This window comes from Lissotriton helveticus, chromosome 5_1, assembly GCF_964261635.1.
Source record: "Lissotriton helveticus chromosome 5_1, aLisHel1.1, whole genome shotgun sequence".
NCBI classification, from domain to species: Eukaryota; Metazoa; Chordata; class Amphibia; order Caudata; family Salamandridae; genus Lissotriton; species Lissotriton helveticus.
The window spans coordinates 6,682,031-6,705,671 of record NC_136065.1 but is presented as its reverse complement, the minus strand read 5'-3'; the positions used below and the strand labels follow the sequence as shown (position 1 = coordinate 6,705,671).

Sequence of the window (23,641 nt, the reverse complement as noted above, 5' to 3'; positions counted from 1 at the left end):
TTTTATTTTGGTCTTCATTTCCACCGTGTCTTTTGCAGGGGTCGGCTGTGCACTGAGGCCGCTGATCAGGTAAGCTTTTGTTTTTATCCCGTTCCCGACCCCCCTCCCGCTCTCCGTGTGCCCGTTCCCGCACCACTTGTAAATGCTTGTTTAATCCCTACGACCTCGGGTCCAGCCGCCACCCTTGCTCACACCCTCCTCTCACCTCCCCACCCTGAGTGCATCCACAGCGCCCGTCTTCTGACCCTGCTCTCAGTAACGTCCTTCTGCCCTGCTCCCCCCACTGCTCGCCTGCTGCCTCCGCTCCCCGCAGCCCCATATTTCATCTGAACGAGTCACTTATTCACTTGAAGAGGAGCCTGCAGGTAGACGGCAGCGCTTGCCCCCCTCAGACCCATTCTTTCCCGGCTTCCGGGCATCCGTCCGATAATCAGTGGCGCAGCTGCGGGCAGGGTCCGGGCGTCTGGGTTATTATATCACACATATGTATCGAATCATCTGTGCCATTCTAGGAGCCGAGGCGGATTTATGTCTCAATGAGCAGAGTTTAAAACTGCTATGTTTCGCTTGGGAACAGTGGCCAGCGGTGGGAACCGACAGACCGGAAGCCCGTCAAGTCCCGCCTCGCTCGCTGGGTCCTTTTGACTTGCTCCATCCCTCTATTTGTGTTTCTCTGTGGTACGCTGTTTTGGGAATAGACTCTTGCCTGGTTAGTTCTCCACGTTAAATAGGAAAAAAATATGGGATAATGAAGTCTACCCTAGGAAGACCTAAATTCCACCTCTGACGTTCCCCGTGTACCGACCTATAACCCCGGTAACCCCGGGGGATCCATGGGAAATTCCCCAAATGAGAGAAGACTCCTCATTCAAATTACGGAACACGCCCCTTCATCAGTAATCAGATGATGCATGTTTTCACACTGGCTGTTTTGCTGTGTATCTATCTACTGCACGGATGTTTGTGTCTATCCGTGCACCACCCACCTTCTTCCCCACCAATAATTCTGTCAGCCATGACAATCGTCTGAGTAATTTATGGCCAATAGTAATTTTTATTATCTCTAATGATTGGCGGGTGCAGGGTCCGAGGGAGCTCTCCCCAACTAAGGGAATCACTAGCTACCCGTGGGTGGTCTCTGAGAGGCCAGGGGCACGCGGACTAGACAAGACACGCCCAGCAGAAATAAGCCTCCCAAAAGCACTGTCTCGTGGCATGTGGATTCACACAGCGAGCATAGCAACGGCGTCTCCTTCTCGGCTGTTGGCGGAGAGAGAATGTGTGTTTTGCTATTGTCTCGGAGACCCAGCGCCAACAGCTGTCTTAATCGGCTCCCAGACCTTCTATTTCCCCTCCCACCCAGGAGAAGGACTTTCAAATGTACGTCTACTAAAAGGACTGGTTTAAAAGGGGGTCAAAATACAGATTTCTTCAGCAATCACCCAAAATACACACTGTTTAGTTTGTGCCGGCGGGTTTACTTAAGGTTTTTGTTCTCATTTCTGCGCGGTTCGTGCTTTGCATTAACTGCAGGAGTGGGCTAGGGTGCTTTACTACGTAAACATGCATCCGTTTAAAGGGAGAGGCGTTAATGTTTTGTGGGAGGGGCTGTTTGCATATTGATAAATCTTCAGAAATATACACGCGCCTCTTTCTGCACCCTTCCACGCCGTAACTTCCTTTGCGGCACCCAGTAAGCTGGTGTCCCTTCTGACAGGATCTACCCAGGTCGAGTTGGGGGTTTACGAATGTTTTGCCTGGTGGGGCGGAGTAAAACTCGTCATCTCCCCCGCACTCCTTTCCGCCTCTCTTGTAAGCTTACACTTCGCCAACAGTTTATTCTTACCCCAGTGGCCTCTCATTAATCTCGTCCCCTCCCTTTACTGTCCTCTCTTCTTTCCCTGGTGATCTCATCCTTTCCTGCCTGTCTTCACTCCGTCCCCATCCTCTGCCCGCCGTTGGCTCTCTTCTCTCGTCCTCTTTCCTATCTGTCCCTTGCGTCTTCTTCACCCATAAGACTCCCTCCCCAGCTCCTCCCCCATTCATCAGTCCCGTTCACACTTTTTTAAATGTCCCCCTACCTTCCCTCTCTTCTACCCTCACTCACCCCTCTGTCCCAGCCGTCCCCTCTCGCGTTTCCCCTCTATTTCCTCGTTGGTTCCTCGCTCTGCCTTTCCCTCTCTTTCTTCTCCTCGCACCCTGACCAGCTCAACCTCCTCCATTCGCCGTCCCTCCTGCCCACTCACCGTTGTCCTCACACACCCCTCTCCATTTAGGATGCCCCCTCCTTTCCTTTCTCCCTCCCATCCTCTCACATCCTCCATTGAAACATTGTACTCGCCCTATCTTTCTTTTGCTTTCCTCTTCCAAATCTACCTCTTGTTTTTAAAATGTATATTGCCTGTCCACCTCCTGCCCCTTTCCTGTACCCCCCTAACTATCGCCCTCTCTCCCTTTCGTTTTCACCCTTCCAGACTCTCTTCCCCCGTTCTCTCTCTGTCCCCCATTTCTCTCTCTGTCCCCCATTTCTCTCTCGGTCCCCCATTTCTCTCTCTGTCCCCCATTTCTCTCTCCTATTTCCCATTTCTCTCTCCATGTACCCCCCTTTCTCTCTCCCCCCCCCTTCTCTCTCTCTCCCCTCTTCTCTCTATCTCATGTTCCCGTGACCCATGGCGTTGGCTGCAGGTGGGTTGGCACAACTCCTGTCAGAGAAGTGTCTCAATCCAGCTGTGGATTAGGGGCACGTGCCCCTGCTTGGTCCATGGTGAGGTGCTTTTTACACAGAAAAAGGTGTCTCTGTTAAACCGTAGTTTGAGAGTATTTTTAGTTATTGTGTTTTCTTATTGTACAAAATGAATCATGGTGGAACCGGGAATCTTATGCCAGAGCATCCCGGAAAACCCAAAAAGTGAAAGTGAAAAAAACATTTTGGAGAAAAATCACGTGATGTCACAGAAATCGCTTCATCTCTTAGTGGTGTTTAATGTAGGTGCATTTACAAACCCCAGCCCTCACATAAGGTGTCTGAAATGACTCAGACCTGGCAGATTCTCTTGATGCCCATGAGCAACAGTAAAGAGCATGTTCACCGCTGAAGAGAGTGACCACTTCACCATTCATTCCTTTGTGCCTGCAGACAGAGCTGAATACTTCACCTTTCACCACTTTGCATCTGCAAACAGAGCTGACCACTTCACCAGCTGAGCATCATTTGCACAAGCGTCATTGACACCCCATACTACCGATTTTTTTATTACATATGGTACCCACAATCACTTCAAGTACGTACGTTGTGATCGGTAGTCTCTGTCACCTGCTGTACATTCCACCATACAGTTTAAGATTCTTTTTTGTATTTGTATTCATCCATTTACACCCTTTTACGTTAAAATAGCTATAGCTTTACTGTATAGTTGCTATAAAAGCTTATAATATGGTATAGTGTGCACTTAAAAAAAAAATCACTCCACTGCAAACAAAAAAGCATGAATAAAAAACATTGCCATTTACAATGCCAGTAGCTCCAACTCCAACAAATGTGAGACCTATTGCAATGTAAATAACAATGCCATTTATTTATAGGTAAAAAAAAAAAAAGAAATGTCATGAGCAATGCCAATAGCTTTAACTTTTCCAAAGGCGAAACCATTGCATTGTAAATGCTTGTTTCCTCTTTCAATGCGTGTTGCATTCTGCAGCACACGTTGAAAGAGGAAAAAGCCGTTAGTGATTGCATTTGTGCAGGTAGGTGCCCCTTCCTGCACAAAAACAATCTCCCCATGGCGCAGGCATCCTTGCACCATGGTGCAAGGGTGCCCGCGCCAGCGCTTGGCAGCTGTTTGTGCGCCAGTGCAGGGGAGAGCCTGAAAGTGCCGCAGCGTGGTGCAGCCAAAGGGCTTGCGGTGCCACGCTGTGGCACTTTCTTATAGATCTGCCCCTTAGTATTTAAGTCCATACGATAGGAATTACAGGTGTGCCCACAGGGAGACGTAACAACTACCTAAAAAACGTATTTTCTTCTCCCATAAATGTATTCCTACATGAAGGCCCCCATGTTCCGCCCCATAAAGGGATGCCGATTGTGCCCTAGATTTATATACCTCGAGTGCAGGGGATACTGCCTTAGTAATACTATTCCCATGTTTTTTTAATATTGGTAGAGAGTTTTGAAGCAGAATGGTCTTACGTTTCTGCAGTTGCAGTTGACAGGTCATTTTGGTATCCAGTGTTATGCCTAGATAATTAAAATTCTGCACATATTCTAGCTTCTGATTTTTCACAGTTATGTTCTTCTTAAAAGATTTATGTGGGTTAACTGCCATATATTTTGTGTTGCTAGAATTCCTCTAGAGTCACAATAAGCACCAAAAGAATGAAAGCCCTTTGGGGTTTGGGATATTAAAATAGTGTCGTCTGCAAATAAAAGGGCTGGTACTGGCACCCCCCCCTAACCTCGTAATCTCATTTTGCATAGACTCGCACCATATGCAAATGTTTGAAATGGATTGTGCGGAGTCTACGGCTACATGTTGGGCGCGCCGTTTGCATTTAGCAGAATCCACATTCCTTGTCATTTTAATGCATAAGTAGAGGACTGTCCTATTTCACCTTAGAGTTCATGGCTGTTATAGGGGCATCAGTCTGAGTAGTCTTATAGAGGGTTGTCACCAACTTTCTAGATGTCTGGCTGTTATTAATGTTTCCAGTGGTTAGAAAGAAGGTGGTTCTAATGGGAAGCGAGGTATATTAGCTTCAAGTGTGGCCGTGATGCGGAAGTAAGGCTTGATCTGTCTGGGTCAGGTTCAGTACAGGAACCGACTGACCCCCTTGAAGCCTTGGTTCCTGATAGGACATATGCTGGCCAGCCCCTGCCTGGTTCCTTGACAGGCACCGGCTGGGATGGTCTAGATCGATTCCTTACAGGCGCAGACAGACCCCATGAAGCCTTGGTTCCTGGTAGGACATATGCTGGCCAGCCCATGCCTGGTTCCTTTACAGGCACCGGCTGGGGTGGTCTAGATCGATTCCTTACAGGCGCAGACTGACCCCATGAAACCTTGGTTCCTGGTAGGACATATGCTAGCCAGCCCCTGCCTGGTTCCTTTACAGGCACCGGCTGGGGTGGTCTAGATCGATTCCTTACAGGCGCAGACTGACCCCATGGAGCCTTGGTTCCTGATAGGACATATGCCGGCCAGCCCATGCCTGGTTCCTTTACAGGCACCGGCTGGGATGGTCTAGTTAAGGTTCCTCCTCCTTCAACCCTGGAATCCACCTGAGGAAAAGTGTCCTCCTACACAAGATATATCCAAGTTGTTACCTTTGAATGCAGATACTTGTGGTCGTACTGCTCAATCGGTCGTCCGTCCAGCAGGATCTCCCCAGCCTGTGGCTCGTAGAATCGCTGCAGTAGAGACACACAAGTGGTCTTTCCTCCGCCTGAAGGTCCCACCAGTGCTGTCATTTTACCAGGCTTCAGATCAAAAGAGATGTCCTAACAAAGAGAGATGGACAGAATCAGTCAGTAACACGGAGGACAGAACTGGATCCCTCCGACACTAAACGTCTGAGTCTACATATGACCCGTTTCGGTCCTTCAACAGACCTGCAGGTCAGCATCAGGTTTACAACAATCTCAAACATTTACAGAAATTGGCGCTTCCAGAATTACTTGGGGGTTGGACCAATATACGGCTCCTCCCACAACCTCATCTTCTGAGCTGGCGGACTTTTGGCTGCCTCGTACCAACACAGACACCCTTGCACGAGGGTGCAAAGGGGTCTGCATTGTAGGCAGGATTTCTTTTTGTGTTGAGGAAGGGAGATCTTCCTGCACAAAACAATCCTGACAGGCATTTTCCTTTCTGTACGTGCTGCATAACACGGCACAAGTAGAAATAGGAAACAACGAGGAGAAATACAGATATTTCTCTCTTTAATGTCTCACCTGGGGACGTATAGCATATAGATGCATTCCCAGTTCTGTTACTAATGGTAAATCTGGAAAACGCCAAAATCCAAGGGTGGACGCCTGGGAACACCCACGTTCCACCCATGGGATGCCCCCCCCAAGGGCAGAGTAATGCAACGCAGTGATTTGTGCTGTGTCACTCTAGATTTGTCAAGCCACGCAGGGCCACGCAAGGCGTCCTTCCCAGATGGACTCATAGTGGTAGGCCTGGCTTGATAAATCCCACTTGGGTTTTGCGTCACCACTCGGCCCCCTAGAGTGGTGGAAGGTCAACGCAAAACCTTGATGAATTTGGCCCCCACTTTTTGTTGTTGACTCTTAGGTCTGAACAGTCAATATTCACACAGAAGTGGGTGTGAGGTCAGAAACAAGAAAGCATATCAGATGAAACTTCGAGTGGCCAGTCTGTTCCTATCCATAAGTAAGAATATTCTATACATTAAAAACTGGGAATCATGGAAACCAGAAGTGGCCAGGCTTTATTCGTCCTCCAATGCCTCATTTCTCCCAGAGAGAGACATGTCAGAGGCCTTCAGCAGCTGAGGTGTCCGGGCGAAAACACACTGGAGCTGTGTAACCCCGATGAGGCAACTACAGGGTTGACCCTGCACTTCTAATGAGGCCTAGTCTCGGCGTTGTCCAGGCATTTATATCTCTCTAAAAGAGAATAGGACTTTCATTCTCTCAGTTTAGCTGGAGTACTAGTATATGACCGCTTCAAATGTTTATAAACGCAAGAATGCCATGGCTCCTCTCGGTGCTGCAGCGAAGCCTCGGTGCATGGGTTTAGAAGAGGGGGACAGAGGAACAGTGGGGTACATGGGTTTAGAGACAGGGACACAGGAACACTGGGGTACATGGGTTTAGAGACGGGGACACAGGAACACGGGGGTGCATGGGTTTAGAGGCAGGGACACAGGAACACTGGGGTACATGGGTTTAGAAGAGGGGGGCAGAGGAACAGTGGGGTACATGGGTTTAGAAGAGGGGGACAGAGGAACAGTGGGGTACATGGGTTTAGAGACAGGGACACAGGAACAGCGGGTACATGGGTTTAGAAGAGGGGGACAGAGGAACAGTGGGGTACATGGGTTTAGAAGAGGGGGACAGAGGAACAGTGGGGTACATGGGTTTAGAGGCGGGAACCCAGGAACACTGGGGTACATGGGTTTAGAGGCGGGGACACAGGAACACTGGGGTACATGGGTTTAGAGACGGGGACACAGGAACACGGGGGTGCATGGGTTTAGAGGCAGGGACACAGGAACACTGGGGTACATGGGTTAGAGATGGGGACACAGGAACACGGGGGTGCATGGGTTTAGAGACGGGGACACAGGAACACGGGGGTGCATGGGTTTAGAGACGGGGACACAGGAACACGGGGGTGCATGGGTTTAGAGGCGGGGACACAGGAACACTGGGGTACATGGGTTTAGAGACGGGGACACAGGAACACGGGGGGTACTTGGGTTTAGAGGCAGGAACACAGGAGCACTGGGGTACATGGGTTTAGAGGCGGGGACACAGGAGCACTGGGGTACATGGGTTTAGAGGCAGGGACACAAGAACACTAGGGTACATGAGTTTAGAGGCGGGGACACAGGAACACAGGGGTACATGGTTTTAGAGACGGGGACAGAGGAACACTGGGGTACATGGGTTTAGAGGCGGAGACACGGGAACACTGGGGTACATGGGTTTAGAGGCGGGGACACAGGAACACAGGGGTACATGGGTTTAGAGGCGGGGACACAGAAACACTGGGGTACATGGGTTAGAGGCGGGGACACAGGAACACAGGGGTACATGGTTTTAGAGGTGAGGACACAGGAACACTGGGGTACATGGGTTTAGAGGCGGGGACACAGGAACACTGGGGTACATGGGTTTAGAGGCGGGGACACAGGAACAGTGGGGTACATGGGTTTAGAGGCGGGGACACAGGAACACTGGGGTACATGGGTTTAGGGGCGGGGACACAGGAACAGTGGGGTACATGGGTTTAGAGGCGGGGACACAGGAACACTGGGGTACATGGGTTTAGAGGCGGGGACACAGGAACTGAGGGGTACATGGGTTTAGAGGCAGGGACACAGGAACAGTGGGGTACACAGGTTTAGAAGAGGGGACACAGAAACAGTGGGGTACATGGGATTAGAGGCAGGGACACAGGAACACTGGGGTACATGGGTTTAGAGGCAGGGGACACAGGAACACTGGGGTACATGGGTTTAGAGGCAGGGACACAGGAACACTGAGGTACATGGGTTTAGAGGCGGGGACACAGAAACACTGGGGTACATGGGTTAGAGGCGGGGACACAGGAACACAGGGGTACATGGTTTTAGAGGTGAGGACACAGGAACACTGGGGTACATGGGTTTAGAGGCGGGGACACAGGAACACTGGGGTACATGGGTTTAGAGGCGGGGACACAGGAACAGTGGGGTACATGGGTTTAGAGGCGGGGACACAGGAACACTGGGGTACATGGGTTTAGGGGCGGGGACACAGGAACAGTGGGGTACATGGGTTTAGAGGCGGGGACACAGGAACACTGGGGTACATGGGTTTAGAGGCGGGGACACAGGAACTGAGGGGTACATGGGTTTAGAGGCAGGGACACAGGAACAGTGGGGTACACAGGTTTAGAAGAGGGGACACAGAAACAGTGGGGTACATGGGATTAGAGGCAGGGACACAGGAACACTGGGGTACATGGGTTTAGAGGCAGGGGACACAGGAACGCTGGGGTACATGGGTTTAGAGGCAGGGACACAGGAACACTGAGGTACATGGGTTTAGAGGCGGGGACACAGGAACAGTGGGGTACATGGGTTTAGAGACAGGGACACAGGAACACTGGGGTACATGGGTTTAGAGACGGGGACACAGGAACACGGGGGTGCATGGGTTTAGAGGCAGGGACACAGGAACACTGGGGTACATGGGTTAGAGACGGGGACACAGGAACACGGGGTGCATGGGTTTAGAGGCAGGAACACTGGGGTACATGGGTTTAGAGGCAGGAACACTGGGGTACATGGGTTTAGAGACGGGGACACAGGAACACGGGGGTGCATGGGTTTAGAGACGGGGACACAGGAACACGGGGGTGCATGGGTTTAGAGGCGGGGACACAGGAACACTGGGGTACATGGGTTTAGAGACGGGGACACAGGAACACGGGGGGTACTTGGGTTTAGAGGCAGGAACACAGGAGCACTGGGGTACATGGGTTTAGAGGCGGGGACACAGGAGCACTGGGGTACATGGGTTTAGAGGCAGGGACACAGGAACACTAGGGTACATGAGTTTAGAGGCGGGGACACAGGAACACAGGGGTACATGGTTTTAGAGACGGGGACAGAGGAACACTGGGGTACATGGGTTTAGAGGCGGAGACACGGGAACACTGGGGTACATGGGTTTAGAGGCGGGGACACAGGAACACAGGGGTACATGGGTTTAGAGGCGGGGACACAGAAACACTGGGGTACATGGGTTAGAGGCGGGGACACAGGAACACAGGGGTACATGGTTTTAGAGGTGAGGACACAGGACACTGGGGTACATGGGTTTAGAGGCGGGGACACAGGAACACTGGGGTACATGGGTTTAGAGGCGGGGACACAGGAACAGTGGGGTACATGGGTTTAGAGGCGGGGACACAGGAACACTGGGGTACATGGGTTTAGGGGCGGGGACACAGGAACAGTGGGGTACATGGGTTTACAGGCGGGGACACAGGAACACTGGGGTACATGGGTTTAGAGGCGGGGACACAGGAACAGAGGGGTACATGGGTTTAGAGGCAGGGACACAGGAACAGTGGGGTACACAGGTTTAGAAGAGGGGACACAGAAACAGTGGGGTACATGGGATTAGAGGCAGGGACACAGGAACACTGGGGTACATGGGTTTAGAGGCAGGGGACACAGGAACACTGGGGTACATGGGTTTAGAGGCAGGGGACACAGGAACACTGGGGTACATGGGTTTAGAGGCGGGACACAGGAACAGTGGGGTACAAGGGTTTAGAGGCGGGACACAGGAACAGTGGGGTACATGGGTTTAGAGGTGGGTGACACAGGAACACTGGGGTGCATGGGCTTAGAAGAGGGGACACAGGAACACTGGGGTACATGGGTTTAGAGGCAGGGACACAGGAGCACTGAGGTACATGGGTTTAGAGGCGGGGACACAGGAGCACTGGGGTACATGGGTTTAGAGGCAGGGACACAAGAACACTAGGGTACATGAGTTTAGAGGCGGGGACACAGGAACACAGGGGTACATGGTTTTAGAGACGGGGACAGAGGAACACTGGGGTACATGGGTTTAGAGGCGGAGACACGGGAACACTGGGGTACATGGGTTTAGAGGCGGGGACACAGGAACACAGGGGTACATGGGTTTAGAGGCGGGGACACAGAAACACTGGGGTACATGGGTTAGAGGCGGGGACACAGGAACACAGGGGTACATGGTTTTAGAGGTGAGGACACAGGAACACTGGGGTACATGGGTTTAGAGGCGGGGACACAGGAACACTGGGGTACATGGGTTTAGAGGCGGAGACACGGGAACACTGGGGTACATGGGTTTAGAGGCGGGGACACAGGAACACAGGGGTACATGGGTTTAGAGGCGGGGACACAGAAACACTGGGGTACATGGGTTAGAGGCGGGGACACAGGAACACAGGGGTACATGGTTTTAGAGGTGAGGACACAGGAACACTGGGGTACATGGGTTTAGAGGCGGGGACACAGGAACACTGGGGTACATGGGTTTAGAGGCGGGGACACAGGAACAGTGGGGTACATGGGTTTAGAGGCGGGGACACAGGAACACTGGGGTACATGGGTTTAGGGGCGGGGACACAGGAACAGTGGGGTACATGGGTTTAGAGGCGGGGACACAGGAACACTGGGGTACATGGGTTTAGAGGCGGGGACACAGGAACTGAGGGGTACATGGGTTTAGAGGCAGGGACACAGGAACAGTGGGGTACACAGGTTTAGAAGAGGGGACACAGAAACAGTGGGGTACATGGGATTAGAGGCAGGGACACAGGAACACTGGGGTACATGGGTTTAGAGGCAGGGGACACAGGAACACTGGGGTACATGGGTTTAGAGGCAGGGACACAGGAACACTGAGGTACATGGGTTTAGAGGCGGGGACACAGAAACACTGGGGTACATGGGTTAGAGGCGGGGACACAGGAACACAGGGGTACATGGTTTTAGAGGTGAGGACACAGGAACACTGGGGTACATGGGTTTAGAGGCGGGGACACAGGAACACTGGGGTACATGGGTTTAGAGGCGGGGACACAGGAACAGTGGGGTACATGGGTTTAGAGGCGGGGACACAGGAACACTGGGGTACATGGGTTTAGGGGCGGGGACACAGGAACAGTGGGGTACATGGGTTTAGAGGCGGGGACACAGGAACACTGGGGTACATGGGTTTAGAGGCGGGGACACAGGAACTGAGGGGTACATGGGTTTAGAGGCAGGGACACAGGAACAGTGGGGTACACAGGTTTAGAAGAGGGGACACAGAAACAGTGGGGTACATGGGATTAGAGGCAGGGACACAGGAACACTGGGGTACATGGGTTTAGAGGCAGGGGACACAGGAACGCTGGGGTACATGGGTTTAGAGGCAGGGACACAGGAACACTGAGGTACATGGGTTTAGAGGCGGGGACACAGGAACAGTGGGGTACATGGGTTTAGAGACAGGGACACAGGAACACTGGGGTACATGGGTTTAGAGACGGGGACACAGGAACACGGGGGTGCATGGGTTTAGAGGCAGGGACACAGGAACACTGGGGTACATGGGTTAGAGACGGGGACACAGGAACACGGGGTGCATGGGTTTAGAGGCAGGAACACTGGGGTACATGGGTTTAGAGGCAGGAACACTGGGGTACATGGGTTTAGAGACGGGGACACAGGAACACGGGGGTGCATGGGTTTAGAGACGGGGACACAGGAACACGGGGGTGCATGGGTTTAGAGGCGGGGACACAGGAACACTGGGGTACATGGGTTTAGAGACGGGGACACAGGAACACGGGGGGTACTTGGGTTTAGAGGCAGGAACACAGGAGCACTGGGGTACATGGGTTTAGAGGCGGGGACACAGGAGCACTGGGGTACATGGGTTTAGAGGCAGGGACACAGGAACACTAGGGTACATGAGTTTAGAGGCGGGGACACAGGAACACAGGGGTACATGGTTTTAGAGACGGGGACAGAGGAACACTGGGGTACATGGGTTTAGAGGCGGAGACACGGGAACACTGGGGTACATGGGTTTAGAGGCGGGGACACAGGAACACAGGGGTACATGGGTTTAGAGGCGGGGACACAGAAACACTGGGGTACATGGGTTAGAGGCGGGGACACAGGAACACAGGGGTACATGGTTTTAGAGGTGAGGACACAGGACACTGGGGTACATGGGTTTAGAGGCGGGGACACAGGAACACTGGGGTACATGGGTTTAGAGGCGGGGACACAGGAACAGTGGGGTACATGGGTTTAGAGGCGGGGACACAGGAACACTGGGGTACATGGGTTTAGGGGCGGGGACACAGGAACAGTGGGGTACATGGGTTTACAGGCGGGGACACAGGAACACTGGGGTACATGGGTTTAGAGGCGGGGACACAGGAACAGAGGGGTACATGGGTTTAGAGGCAGGGACACAGGAACAGTGGGGTACACAGGTTTAGAAGAGGGGACACAGAAACAGTGGGGTACATGGGATTAGAGGCAGGGACACAGGAACACTGGGGTACATGGGTTTAGAGGCAGGGGACACAGGAACACTGGGGTACATGGGTTTAGAGGCAGGGGACACAGGAACACTGGGGTACATGGGTTTAGAGGCGGGACACAGGAACAGTGGGGTACAAGGGTTTAGAGGCGGGACACAGGAACAGTGGGGTACATGGGTTTAGAGGTGGGTGACACAGGAACACTGGGGTGCATGGGCTTAGAAGAGGGGACACAGGAACACTGGGGTACATGGGTTTAGAGGCAGGGACACAGGAGCACTGAGGTACATGGGTTTAGAGGCAGGGACACAGGAGCACTGGGGTACATGGGTTTAGAGGCAGGGACACAGGAGCACTGGGGTACATGGGTTTAGAGGCAGGAACACAGGAGCACTGGGGTACATGGGTTTAGAGGCGGGGACACAGGAGCACTGGGGTACATGGGTTAGAGGCGGGGACACAGGAACACTGGGGTACATGGGTTTAGAGGAGGGGACACAGGAACACAGGGGTACATGGGTTTAGAGGCGGGGACACAGGAACACTGGGGTACATGGGTTAGAGGCGGGGACACAGGAACACAGGGGTACATGTTTTAGAGGCGGGGACACAGGAACACTGGGGTACATGGGTTTATAGGCGGGGACACAGGAACACTGGGGTACATGAGTTTAGGGGCGGGGACACAGGAACAGTGGGGTACATGGGTTTAGAGGCGGGGACACAGGAACACTGGGGTACATGGGTTTAGAGGCGGGGACACAGGAACAGTGGGGTACATGGGTTTAGAGGCAGGGACACAGGAACAGTGGGGTACACAGGTTTAGAAGAGGGGACACAAACAGTGGGGTAAATAGGATTAGAGGCAGGGACACAGGAACACTGGGGTACATGGGTTTAGAGGCAGGGGACACAGGAACACTGGGGTACATGGGTTTAGAGGCAGGGGACACAGGAACACTGGGGTACATTGGTTTAGAGGCAGGGGACACAGGAACACTGGGGTACATGGGTTTAGAGGCAGGGGACACAGGAACAGTGGGGTACATGGGTTTAGAGGCAGGGACACAGGAGCCCTGGGGTACATGGGTTTAGAGGCAGGGGACACAGGAACACTGGGGTACATGGGTTTAGAGGCAGGGACACTGGAACACTGAGGTACATGGGTTTAGAGGCGGGGACACAGGAGCACTGGGGTACATGGGTTTAGAGGCGGGGACACAGGAACACTGGGGTACAAGGGTTTAGAGCCGGGGACACAGGAACACTGAGGTACATGGGTTTAGAGGCAGGGACCCAGGAACAGTGGGGTACATGGGTTTCGAGACGAGGACACAGGAACACTGGGGTACATGGGTTTAGAGGCAGGGACACAGGAACACTGAGGTACATGGGTTTAGAGGCAGGGACACAGGAGCACTGGGGTGCATGGGTTTAGAGGCAGGGACACAGGAACACTGAGGTACATGGGTTTAGAGGCAGGGACACAGGAACACTGAGGTACATGGGTTTAGAGGCAGGGACACAGGAACAGTGGGGTACATGGGTTTAGAGGCAGGGACACAGGAACACTGAGGTACATGGGTTTAGAGGCGGGGACACAGGAACACTGGGGTACATGGGTTTAGAGGCGGGGACACAGGAACAGCGGGGTACATGGGTTTAGAGGCAAGGACATTGGAACACTGAGGTACATGGGTTTAGAGGCGGGGACAGAGGAGCACTGGGGTACATGGGTTTAGAGGCGGGGACACAGGAACACTGGGGTTACATGGGTTTAGAGGCAGAGACACAGGAGCCCGGGGGTACATGGGTTTAGAGGCAGGGGACACAGGAACACTGGGGTACATGGGTTTAGAGGTAGGGACACTGGAACACTGAGGTACATGGGTTTAGAGGCGGGGACACAGGAGCACTGGGGTACATGGGTTTAGAGGCGGGGACACAGGAACACTGGGCTACATGGGTTTAGAGGCGGGGACACAGGAACACTGAGGTACATGGGTTTAGAGGCAGGGACACAGGAACAGTGGGGTACATGGGTTTAGAGGCAGGGACACATGAACACTGAGGTACATGGGTTTAGAGGCAGGGACACAGGAACAGTGGGGTACATGGGTTTAGAGGCAGGGACACAGGAACACTGACGTACATGGGTTTAGAGGCGGGGACACAGGAACACTGGGGTGCATGGGTTTAGAGGCAGGGACACAGGAACAGCGGGGTACATGGGTTTAGAGGCAGGGACACAGGAACAGCGGGGTACATGGGTTTAGAGGCAGGAACACAGGAACACTGGGGTACATGGGGTTAGAGGCAGGGACACAGGAGCACTGGGGTGCATGGGTTTAGAGGCAGGGACACAGGAACAGCGGGGTACATGGGTTTAGAGGCAGGGACACTGGAACACTGAGGTACATGGGTTTAGAGGCAGGGACACAGGAGCACTGGGGTGCATGGGTTTAGAGGCAGGGACACAGGAACAGCGGGGTACATGGGTTTAGAGGCAGAGACACAGGAACACTGGGGTACATGGGTTTAGAGGCAGGGACACAGGAACACTGGGGTACATGGGTTTAGAGGCGGGGACACAGGAACACTGGGGTGCATGGGTTTAGAGGCGGGGACACAGGAACACTGGGGCACATGGGTTTAGAGGCGGGGACACAGGAACACTGGGGTACATGGGTTTAGAGGCAGGGACACAGGAACACTGGGGTACATGGGTTTAGAGGCGGGGACACAGGAACACTGGGGTGCATGGGTTTAGAGGCAGGGGCACAGGAACAGCGGGGTACATGGGTTTAGAGGCAGGGACACAGGAACAGCGGGTACATGGGTTTAGAGGCGGGACACAGGAACAGCGGGGTACATGGGTTTAGAGGCAGGGACACAGGAACACTGGGGTACATGGGTTTAGAGGAAGGGACACAGGAACACTGGGGTACATGGGTTTAGAGGCAGGGACACAGGAACACTGAGGTACATGGGTTTAGAGGCAGGGACACAGGAGCACTGGGGTGCATGGGTTTAGAGGCAGGGACACAGGAACACTGAGGTACATGGGTTTAGAGGCAGGGACACAGGAACACTGAGGTACATGGGTTTAGAGGCAGGGACACAGGAGCACTGGGGTGCATGGGTTTAGAGGCAGGGACACAGGAACACTGAGGTACATGGGTTTAGAGGCAGGGACACAGGAACACTGAGGTACATGGGTTTAGAGGCAGGGACACAGGAACAGTGGGGTACATGGGTTTAGAGGCAGGGACACAGGAACACTGAGGTACATGGGTTTAGAGGCGGGGACACAGGAACACTGGGGTACATGGGTTTAGAGGCGGGGACACAGGAACAGCGGGGTACATGGGTTTAGAGGCAAGGACATTGGAACACTGAGGTACATGGGTTTAGAGGCGGGGACAGAGGAGCACTGGGGTACATGGGTTTAGAGGCGGGGACACAGGAACACTGGGGTTACATGGGTTTAGAGGCAGAGACACAGGAGCCCGGGGGTACATGGGTTTAGAGGCAGGGGACACAGGAACACTGGGGTACATGGGTTTAGAGGTAGGGACACTGGAACACTGAGGTACATGGGTTTAGAGGCGGGGACACAGGAGCACTGGGGTACATGGGTTTAGAGGCGGGGACACAGGAACACTGGGCTACATGGGTTTAGAGGCGGGGACACAGGAACACTGAGGTACATGGGTTTAGAGGCAGGGACACAGGAACAGTGGGGTACATGGGTTTAGAGGCAGGGACACATGAACACTGAGGTACATGGGTTTAGAGGCAGGGACACAGGAACAGTGGGGTACATGGGTTTAGAGGCAGGGACACAGGAACACTGAGGTACATGGGTTTAGAGGCGGGGACACAGGAACACTGGGGTGCATGGGTTTAGAGGCAGGGACACAGGAACAGCGGGGTACATGGGTTTAGAGGCAGGGACACAGGAACAGCGGGGTACATGGGTTTAGAGGCAGGAACACAGGAACACTGGGGTACATGGGGTTAGAGGCAGGGACACAGGAGCACTGGGGTGCATGGGTTTAGAGGCAGGGACACAGGAACAGCGGGGTACATGGGTTTAGAGGCAGGGACACTGGAACACTGAGGTACATGGGTTTAGAGGCAGGGACACAGGAGCACTGGGGTGCATGGGTTTAGAGGCAGGGACACAGGAACAGCGGGGTACATGGGTTTAGAGGCAGAGACACAGGAACACTGGGGTACATGGGTTTAGAGGCAGGGACACAGGAACACTGGGGTACATGGGTTTAGAGGCGGGGACACAGGAACACTGGGGTGCATGGGTTTAGAGGCGGGGACACAGGAACACTGGGGCACATGGGTTTAGAGGCGGGGACACAGGAACACTGGGGTACATGGGTTTAGAGGCAGGGACACAGGAACACTGGGGTACATGGGTTTAGAGGCGGGGACACAGGAACACTGGGGTGCATGGGTTTAGAGGCAGGGGCACAGGAACAGCGGGGTACATGGGTTTAGAGGCAGGGACACAGGAACAGCGGGTACATGGGTTTAGAGGCGGGACACAGGAACAGCGGGGTACATGGGTTTAGAGGCAGGGACACAGGAACACTGGGGTACATGGGTTTAGAGGAAGGGACACAGGAACACTGGGGTACATGGGTTTAGAGGCAGGGACACAGGAACACTGGGGTACATGGGTTTAGAGGAAGGGACACAGGAACACTGGGGTACATGGGTTTAGAGGCAGGGACACAGGAACACTGGGGTACATGGGTTTAGAGGCGGGGACACAGGAACAGCGGGGTACATGGGCTTAGAAGAGGGGACACAGGAACAGCGGGTACATGGGTTTAGAGGCGGGGACACAGGAATGGGCGTGGTAAAGCCTGGCCCTCGTAAATGTTTTTTTTTTTGCGTTTTGCGAGATCGAACTCGAGGTATTGGATCGCTTTACATGAGCACCGGTTACGTTACGCACAGACACATTGATTTTTTTGTGGTAGGCACGGGGAGATTAAGTGACTTGCCCAGATTCACTGGATGTGTAGTCGACCCAAGGTTCGAACCTTGGTTTCCCAGCTCCAAGGTCGGCAGTCTAGCCTTCAGACCACATCCTCTCCCCATTCTATGAGAGGGACAGACGTGTCCTTACCACACTCACTCACCTTGAGCACGTCCTTCCGGGTGGGGTAAGAAAACGACACGTTGTTGAACCGGATGTGGCCCTGTAGGGTGTCGGGCTTCAGGTGACCCCCAGTGGACACCCCAGGAGTGCGGTCCATGTACTGGAACACCTTCTCCGCTGCCCCTACGGACAGGATCATCTGGCTGTACATGTGCACCATGGACTGCAGGGAGGTGAAGGAGAGAAGGTTATCCCTTTCCAGATGGAAGTGAACTCACCCGGTAAAGATTGTCTGACCTCCCTTAAACCCCTTCGCTGCTAGGGCTTTTCCCCGTGTCAAGCCTTTTTTGGCTATTTGAGGTAGTTCGCGCTTAGGCCCCTCTAATTTTTTTACCACATAAGGTATCCACGCCAAATTTGCGTCCTTTTTTCCAACATCTTGGGGATTCTAAAGGTACCTAGGGTTTGCGGATCCCCCGGGAGGGAACTCAGAAATTAGCCAAAATACAACTAAATCTAGTTTTTGGGGGTAAAAATGGGAAAAAGGGCTACAGATGAAAGCATCTTGTGTTTACCCTGCAAATGGTATCAAAAAAAGGGTTGTGGTGCTGAAATCTCCATCTTCCCAGCTTTATGGGACAAGCAGACTCTCGTCAGAAAAACAAACATCTTTACACAGTTTTGGCGTTTTTCTGGGACATAGCCTATTTTTGCTACATTTTTGTGCTTTCAACTTCCTTCCAGTTAATGGTAGAAATGGGTATGAAAACTATACATTTTAGAAAAGTAGACAACATTCTGAATTCAGCAAGGGGTCATTTGTGTAGATCCTTCAAGGTTTCTTTACAGAAACTAACAGTTAAATATAGGAAAAATGGAAAATTAGTTGAAATAGACAGCCATTTGTGTCAACGTTTTCACCTTTAACTTTATCTAATTATGACAGCTGTTTGAAAGCAATATACTGTTACATCCGCTTGACCTTTCTGGTTGTGGGGATATATAAGACTTGTAGGTTCACCAAGAACCCGACGAATGCAGAGCCAATAACTGAGCAGTGTCTTGAATTAGTATATAGCAATTATTTTGGGAAAATGTATACATGGAAAAATCGGTATGAAAGACACCTATGTATTTCTGAAATGGGAACAAAATATAGAGTTTAGGAACAGTAGATATTTGCACATTTCCAAAATTGGGAGTACCCATACTAGCATGAGAATTACAGGTCAATATGTGAAAATGACTTCTTTTTTACACATTGTCTTTCATTTGGAAGGAAGAAATGCATCGAAAGTCAATAGCTAATAACAGCTGCTCTACTATTCTGTGTTACCCCAAGTCTCCGAAAAAAAATGGTTCCTTGCTTAAGTGGATAGGCCTAGTACCCATGACAGAAAATGGCTCAAAACGCAATGTGGACACACCACATTTTCACAATAAAAAAACGACCCTTTTTTGCAAAGTACCTAGCTGTAGTTTTTTAACCCTAGCTCTGCCTGCACCTTGGGAAACATAGCAAACCTACACATTTTTAAAAACTAGACACCAAGGGGAAACCAGGATGGGGTGACTTAACTGGCTCGCACTAGGTTCTGTTACCCAGAATTCCTTGCAAACCTAAAAATTTGTATAAAAAAAAAAGAGCTAATTTTCCTCACATTTCTGTGGTGGAAAGTTCTGGAATCTGCGCAGTACCACGACATTCCACCCACCCCGCGTTCTCCAAAGTCAACCGAGAAAAATGGTACCTTACTTGTGTGGGTAGGCCTTGTGCCCGTGACACTAAATGACCCAAAACGCAACGTGGACACACCACATTTTCGCTGTAAAAAATTACCCTTTTTTTGCAAAGTACCTAGCTGTAGTTTTGTAACCCTAGCTCTGCCGGCAGCTAGGGAAACCTAGCAAGCCTATACATTTTTTTAAAGTAGACACCCAGGGGAATCCAGGATGGGGTGACTTGACTGACTCTCACTAGGTTCTGTTACCCAGAATCCCTTGCAAACCTAAAATTGTGTCCCAAAAAGCATTTTTTCCTCACATTTCTCTGGTGGAAAGTTCTGGACTCTGCATGGATCCACAAAATTAAACCCACCCCGCGTTCCCCAAAGTCTTCAGAGAAAAATGGTACCTCACTTGTGTGGGTAGGCCTAGTGCCCGCGACAGGAAATGGCCCAAAACGCAACTTTGACACATCACATTTCACAGTGAAAAATTACCCTTTTTTTGCAAAGTACCTAGCTGCAGTTTTTGAACCCTAGCTCTGCCGGCACCTAGGGAAACCTAGCAAACCTATTCATTTTTAAAAGCTATACATCCAGGGGAATCCAGGATGGGGTGCCTTGACTGGCTCTCACCAAGTTCTGTTACCCAGAATCCCTTGCAAATCTAACAGTTTGTCCCAAAAAACACTTGTTCCTCACATTTCTCTGGTGGAAAGTTCTGGAATCTGCGTGGATCAACAAAATTCCACCCACCCCACGTTCCCCAAAGTCTTCCGAGAAAAATGGTACCTCACTTGTGTGGGTTGGTTTAGTGCCCGCAACAGTGAACAGCCCATACGCAATGTGGATACACCACATTTTCACAGTGAAAAATTACCCTTTTTTGCAAAGTGCCTAGCTGTAGTTTTTTAACCCTAGCTTTGCCGGCACCTAGGAAAACCTAGCAAACCGATACATTTTTAAAAGCTAGACACCCAGGGGAATCCAGGATGGGGTGACTTGACTGGCTCTCACCAGGTTCTGTTACCCAGAATCCCTTGCAAACCTAAAAATTTGTTGAGGAGGAAAGTTCTGGAATCTGCGTGGATCTACAAAATTCAACCACCCGTCGTTCCCCAATATCTTTCGAGAAAAATGGTACCTTACTTGCGTAGGTGGGTCAAGTACCTGCGACAGGCAAGGGCCCAAAACCTATTGAGGCAACATCAAAATTACCTATCGCAAACCAACCTGGTTTTGCAAGGGGGTCCCATTTGTTTTTGGCCCGGGGCTTGGCACCCATCGAGGGAAACCTACCAAACCCACACATTTCTGGAAACTAGACACCCGGGGGAGTCCAGTGAGGTATGGCTTGCATGGGTCCCCCAACATTCTCCTACCCAAAATCCCCTGCAAACCTCAAATTCACCTGAGAAAATCACTTGTTTGTCAAATTTTTGTGGAAAATGTCTGGAATCTGCGTGGATCCACAAATTTCCTCCCACCCAGCGTTCCCCCAGGTCTCCCGATAAAAATGGTACCTCACTTGTGTGGGTAGGCATAGTGGCTGCCACAGGAAATGGCCAAAATCGTACTGTGGAAACTTCAAAATTACCTAAAACAAAACTACCTGGGTTTTTTGGGGGGGGGGGGCACCTGGGGTTTTGGCCCCGGATTTAGCGGCCATTTTGGGAAACTACTAAACCCAAACAGTTCTGAAAACTAGACACCCGGGGGAGTCCAATGAGGTATGGCTTGAATGGATCGCCCAACGTTTTCCTTCCCAGAATGCCATGCAAACTTCAAATTTAGCTGTAAAAAAACACATGTTCCACATGTTTTTGTGGCGGCACAAATGTCCTATCCCACAGCGTTCTCCTTAGTGTCCCGAGTAAAATGATACCTCACTTATGTGGGTGTCCAATACAGAATTGGCGAAAAACTTATTTTTAAAATAATGTAGCGCTTAGAATTCTCTGTGCTATTCCATTATTTCCTATGTTTTGGGCTCTTCCCAGTCACAGCCTCTTGCCCCACCCACACAAGTGAGGTATCATTTTACTCAGGACACATTAGTATTTGAAGCACAAATACCTACATTTAGTAGTAACGGTTCGCAAGGGTGACCCTTACCCTTATGTGATCTCCAGCCTCCATCTGAAATAGGATGAACGAGACGAGACGCCCACTGCTTATTCTACCGCTCTGGACCAGGTGCTGCCCAAAGTACATCATCGCCACATGCACCGCGAGCACGGCCAGCTGCAAGGAGACAAAACAGTGACAAGCTCTCTCATCTTGTATCAATGCACCCCGCCACAGACATCAGAAAACACCCACCAGTGTTGATGGAGCAAAGGCTTCCAGGGATACAGAGAACGGCAAATAAGCTACTTACCTGTAACACATTGTTTGGCAGCTTGGTTCAATTATATTTTTATTATCTAGGTATTTATTGAGGGATCTCGGAGTACTTGGCAAAATGAGCAAGCTATGCTCTACCAGAATGGCCTGAGAACCGGACAGGATCAGAAAGTTTGTAAAAAGTCGCCCACTGAGGACTGACATCTGAGACATCCTGGTCCCGGTCCCTGTGGCCTTTGCCAAGGTCTAGCCGGCGTTACGTCAACTCGATGAAGATACTTAGACTGGATAAGTCGCTATGCATTAGACATGGCTGTCTTTCTGGGGGCCATTAGCGCTGATATCCATTTGTCTTCATGTAGATGACCTATAGCATCCTCCCATGTCTCTCGGAGTTTCGGAGCGGTGTCTGAAGAGTTTATGATCAATGCACGGTATAGAGCAGATACTTTTCCCCTACCAGAGAGTTCCAACATGGTCAGCTTAGAGATATTGATGGAATTGTGTGTGCCGTCGACCAGATTCATCTTGCAACTCAAGGAAAGGACTCAGGGCACCTGAGGGGGGCACATTTTCTAGTAGATAGATTTCCAGACGATCCTCTCCTCCAAAACCCTCAAGTGCTGTGACATCTAGGAGAGTATTACCAGTCCATAGAGGGTTCTGGCCCGCCAGCCTCCATACCACCGATTCATTTATTAGAGGTCTTCGAGACCTCAAGGGCCACCCTCGTCGCAGACGGGATTTCCGCCTGGGTGGCTTCACATCCAGGAATTATATTGGAGATTCCTCTCCCATTAACCATAGTCTCACAGGGTATGCAGGACCAGCCCTCGTGCCCACCTATGCTGATAATGATTGAAAATTGTCAGACAAGCGACTTTGTAAAAGAATATATTACATGTAATAGAATATATCATAGGCCTTTACCCATCATAGATGGAGTTCTAGCATTTGGACAGTGATACTTACCGGAGGTTCCCATCTCAATGAAAGGACCAAAGACATGCTGCGAGCGTAGGTAAAAATCATCATGGAAGGGAAAAGGGTAGTTCTGTAGTGCATAAAGTACTTTCAGGAGAGTAATCATTTCAAAAGAGCCACTTTTCTAAGTATAGACGGGTGGTAGGGAGGTCCATAATTGCACTGCATCCTCTACGTATGTACGATGTACCCCCAGATATTTAATACTGCGTGTTGTAATCCTCAACCCTATGTGCTCTGCCCATGAATGATAGTTATCCTGATGGCCATGATGGTCTAGTCTTACTCCAGTTGGTTTGAAGACCCGAGAGTGTACCAAACTCCATCAGCACCTGCATCGCTGCTTGCTCCAGGGGTACCATTGCGATAGAAGAATAGGGGCAACAAAGAGAACCCCTATTTCACAACTCTCTTAAGTTGGATACTGCCTACCTGTCCATCAGGTGCAGAACAAGTGTAAGCCAGGAAGGTGGTCCAAAGCCAATATAATGAAGGAGATCAAATAGACATTTCCATGATACATCGTCGAAAGCTTTATCAGAGTCGATTAACAGTACCGCTAAGAGGCGTTTAAGGGTGCCCCAAAGCCATAGCATTAGCAGCCCGCCTTCTTTTATGCCTAGTGGCCCGATGAGGGATAAAACCGCTCTGGTCAGGATTTATTAAGTTAGTAATTATGCCTC

General features: G+C 51.3%; 1 protein-coding gene across 1 annotated transcript in view; it reads right to left on the bottom strand.

Moving 5' to 3' along the window:
• The window catches only part of LOC144754054 (antigen peptide transporter 2-like), a 117,587-nt gene that overhangs the window by 15,354 nt on the left and 78,592 nt on the right, over positions 1-23,641 (bottom strand). The window contains exons 7-9 of the mRNA XM_078641568.1: positions 21,744-21,872; positions 17,945-18,127; positions 5,321-5,494 (exon numbers count right to left, since the gene is read on the bottom strand). Coding sequence (XP_078497694.1) covers positions 5,321-5,494; positions 17,945-18,127; positions 21,744-21,872 — 486 coding nt within the window. The remainder of the gene's footprint in view (positions 1-5,320; positions 5,495-17,944; positions 18,128-21,743; positions 21,873-23,641) is intronic.